The sequence below is a fragment of the Capsicum annuum genome, unplaced genomic scaffold (genome assembly GCF_002878395.1).
Source record: "Capsicum annuum cultivar UCD-10X-F1 unplaced genomic scaffold, UCD10Xv1.1 ctg49396, whole genome shotgun sequence".
Classification (NCBI taxonomy): domain Eukaryota; kingdom Viridiplantae; phylum Streptophyta; class Magnoliopsida; order Solanales; family Solanaceae; genus Capsicum; species Capsicum annuum.
Window position 1 is genome coordinate 1 of NW_025857181.1, and position 3,235 is coordinate 3,235.

General features: G+C 30.5%; 1 protein-coding gene across 1 annotated transcript; it reads left to right on the forward strand.

Annotated features, from left to right (window-relative positions):
- Nucleotides 1-2,189: 2,189 nt before the first annotated feature.
- Nucleotides 2,190-3,146, forward strand: LOC107869749 (myb family transcription factor PHL8; the record flags this gene model as incomplete). The annotated part of the gene is given in 3 exon segments (XM_047403892.1): nt 2,190-2,642; nt 2,765-2,841; nt 2,935-3,146. Coding segments are annotated over 3 exon segments (425 nt in total), but the record flags the coding sequence as incomplete, so codon positions are not given.
- Nucleotides 3,147-3,235: the final 89 nt, after the last annotated feature.

Below are 3,235 nucleotides of genomic sequence, written 5' to 3' on the forward strand. Positions count from 1 at the left end.
ATGTATGAATTAAAGTTGGGCACATTTTTTGAGGGACTTTAGTTGAGGTAGAAGTTATTTTCAATAAACTTTTGATTGGAGAAAAATAATTTCAAAATATATTTGAATAATACAAGAGTGAAAGAAGCTCCGATGAAATATAATTGCACATCCTAATACAGTTGCTTAGGATACAATTGCTAATACAGAGTGAAATACAATTGCACAACCTAGAAATAGAAGAGTGAAATATCTCATACAATTGCACATTCTCAAATTCTATAATTAGATACTATTTGTTTCTTCTATCACCTAAGTTATCATTAGCATAACAAAATGTGATGATCAGCAATAAAATTATCAAGCCACCTCTTATCTTTTTTCCTAAATTAAGAAGATCAGAAAGTCTCAGTATGATAACAAAATAAATATTTATACCTTTCTTGGCACTTCAGCCAACTACCAATTAAGAATAGAATTTATTCTTATTAGTGCAATTGTCCTCATGCCAGCCTTGTATAAGTTTTTAACATTTCATTGCCATATTATAGGATAAATGGAGAAAAAAAATTCCAATGGATATAAGAGATGGGGGAAAAAAAGTCAAATTTGTCAAGGAGTTCATTAAACTTTTGGTTTAATCTTACTCTAAGTATGGACGATACATGTCATGTTGATGATCTGTTAATAAAAAAGGCAAATATAAGTCAAGACGATCCATAAAAAAGTATGAATAACCAAAAATCTAACGAAAGATCAGATAAACATTTTCAAATATTGTAGAATCAAATTTAAATTTTTTTTCGAATTGATAATTCGTATAGTTGATTTCAACTTGCGGGTGATTGTGAATGTAGCTATGGTATATAAATCTAAATGAAATATGGACTTGGTCTTCCCAAATTCTCTGCAAGGGAAGGGTCCCATTGAATAATTCTTCCAAGTTTGATGCCATTTCATTTCATTATTATCTGTCACACAATTGCTACTTTACATTAAGTTAAAATAATATTAACTGTTGATTTCATTCCTCTCTTTTGTGTCTTTCATTTTTTGCATTGTAGATAACAAGCATATACTTATAGAATGTCTGAAAATTCAAAGATGATAGAACACATAGAAAAGACAGTAAGGTTAATAATTTGGATAATTAATAGTGCTATTTGAAGGTTTGTTTTTTTTGCTTCAATATCATGTCTTAATTTATAAATGTATTTCTTGATAACATAAAAGAATATTAATTATCATGCACAAGAAAGAAAAATCTATTACTAGATTCCTTGATTCCTTTATCCCTACAAAAAAACAAAAAGAATCTGCCAATCCGCCAGACCCTCCTCAACAAAAGAAAATAATTGTGTACAAGAAAGAAACAGAAAAAACAAAGAAAAAGAAGGAAATAATTATTTTAAAGAATCCCTTGATAATACATACCAAAATATGCGACAACAACATATATAATGAAATTCCACAAGTAAATTTTAAGGAGGATAAAATATACACAAATTTTATTACTACCTCGTGAAGATAGAAAGATTGTTTTCAAAAGATCCTCAGCTCAAATATAACAAATTTAGATTTATAAAAGATGAAAACAGTAAAAAAAATATCACAACTAATAAGATAACAATGCAAAATCTAAAAAAGAAAACAAAAATAACAAATACCAAAATATAATTTCTCTATTTAATTATTTTATTTTTGCATCAAATGTTCCTCTTTAAGTTTTTTCAAAAAAGTTAGTTTCCATTATAAATAATGGTGGGGCTGCCTATTTTCAGTAGGGGAATCAAAGCAGAAAGAAAGAGAAATAAGAAGGAAAAACAGGAGAGTAGAAACAAATTATACACTTTTTTTTTCCTTCCCTTTTCTCTCCTTTTAAGACTCAAATTGAAGTGTGTTTAGCTTTCTTTGTTTTTGCTGTATCATAGATTCTCACATACACACACACACTCTTTCAAGTCAAAGAAGAAAGAGAAAAGATAAAATTATTACTCACTCTGACCCAATTAATTTATGTAATATTGTTTGATTTGACGCAAATTTTAAAAAAAGAAAAGAAAGACTTTTAGAATTTATAGTTATGGTTCGAAACTTTCTCGAACCCCTAGTATAACGTGACCCTTAGTATATCAGGCGGTCCTTTAAATGGTTTCTAATTATAGAATGAGGCATTTTTTTTGTAACGGCTAAAAGAAAATTGTGTCACATAAAGTGAGAACGGGATTATATCAGGATATCACTAGGAAACATAAGAAAAATTATTTAAAGAAAAAAAGTTTGATATGAAATGGGGAAATGAAAGAAAAGAAGGGCCACAGCTCATAGGAGCATATATTCCCTTACAACATATGTTTCCAGATATGGAGTGAGAAACAAACATGGGACACCCTTAACAAACTTCCCAATTATATATAGCTGCCACATTTTTTAGCCACAAAGCAACCTCTTTTCTATATGTTTCAATTCAAAAATACACACATATTGTACCTTGTCATCCTAGTAACTTGTCCAAAAAAAATAAAACATGGCTCTTCAAAATACACAACAAAGTAAAGATATGAACTTAGTTTTGTCAAGTGATGCCAAGCCTAGACTAAAATGGACTCCTGATCTTCATCAACGATTCGTCGATGCAGTCTCTCAACTAGGAGGTCCAGACAGTAAGTATTATATTGGTCGGATCCTCCAAAAATGTCATTGCACCTGTGTTAGAGGATCCGACACTGGTGCAACTTATTCTTGTTACAAATTCTTATATTGTTATTTGATTGATAATGTGTAGAGGCTACACCAAAATCATTGATGAGAGTGATGAACATTCATGGGCTAACTCTGTATCACCTCAAGAGCCATTTACAGGTAATTGTCTCATTGTCACAAGTCGCACCCCAGTCGGATCCTCCAAAAATGCGCTAGTTTTGAACTGATTGATTGGTAATCTTTGTGTTACAGAAATATCGTCTAGGAAAAAGTCAGGTGACTGATCAATCTTTTGATGAAAAGAAACAAGAAGGTAAGTTGGAATTGTGTACAATAGCACATGATGATGATACAAAGGAAAATGAAATATCCAAAAGCTTAAATCAGAGGACTTATTTTGATGCAGAGAGTGATCAGTTGTCACTTGGAGTTTCATGTGATGGATCTCAGAATCAAATGAATGAGTAATGATTGCTTCCCTTTAAATGCAATAAATTAAGCTCCCATTTGGCCATAGATTTTGAAGTCGATACTTGAAAATTTGAGTTTTTGA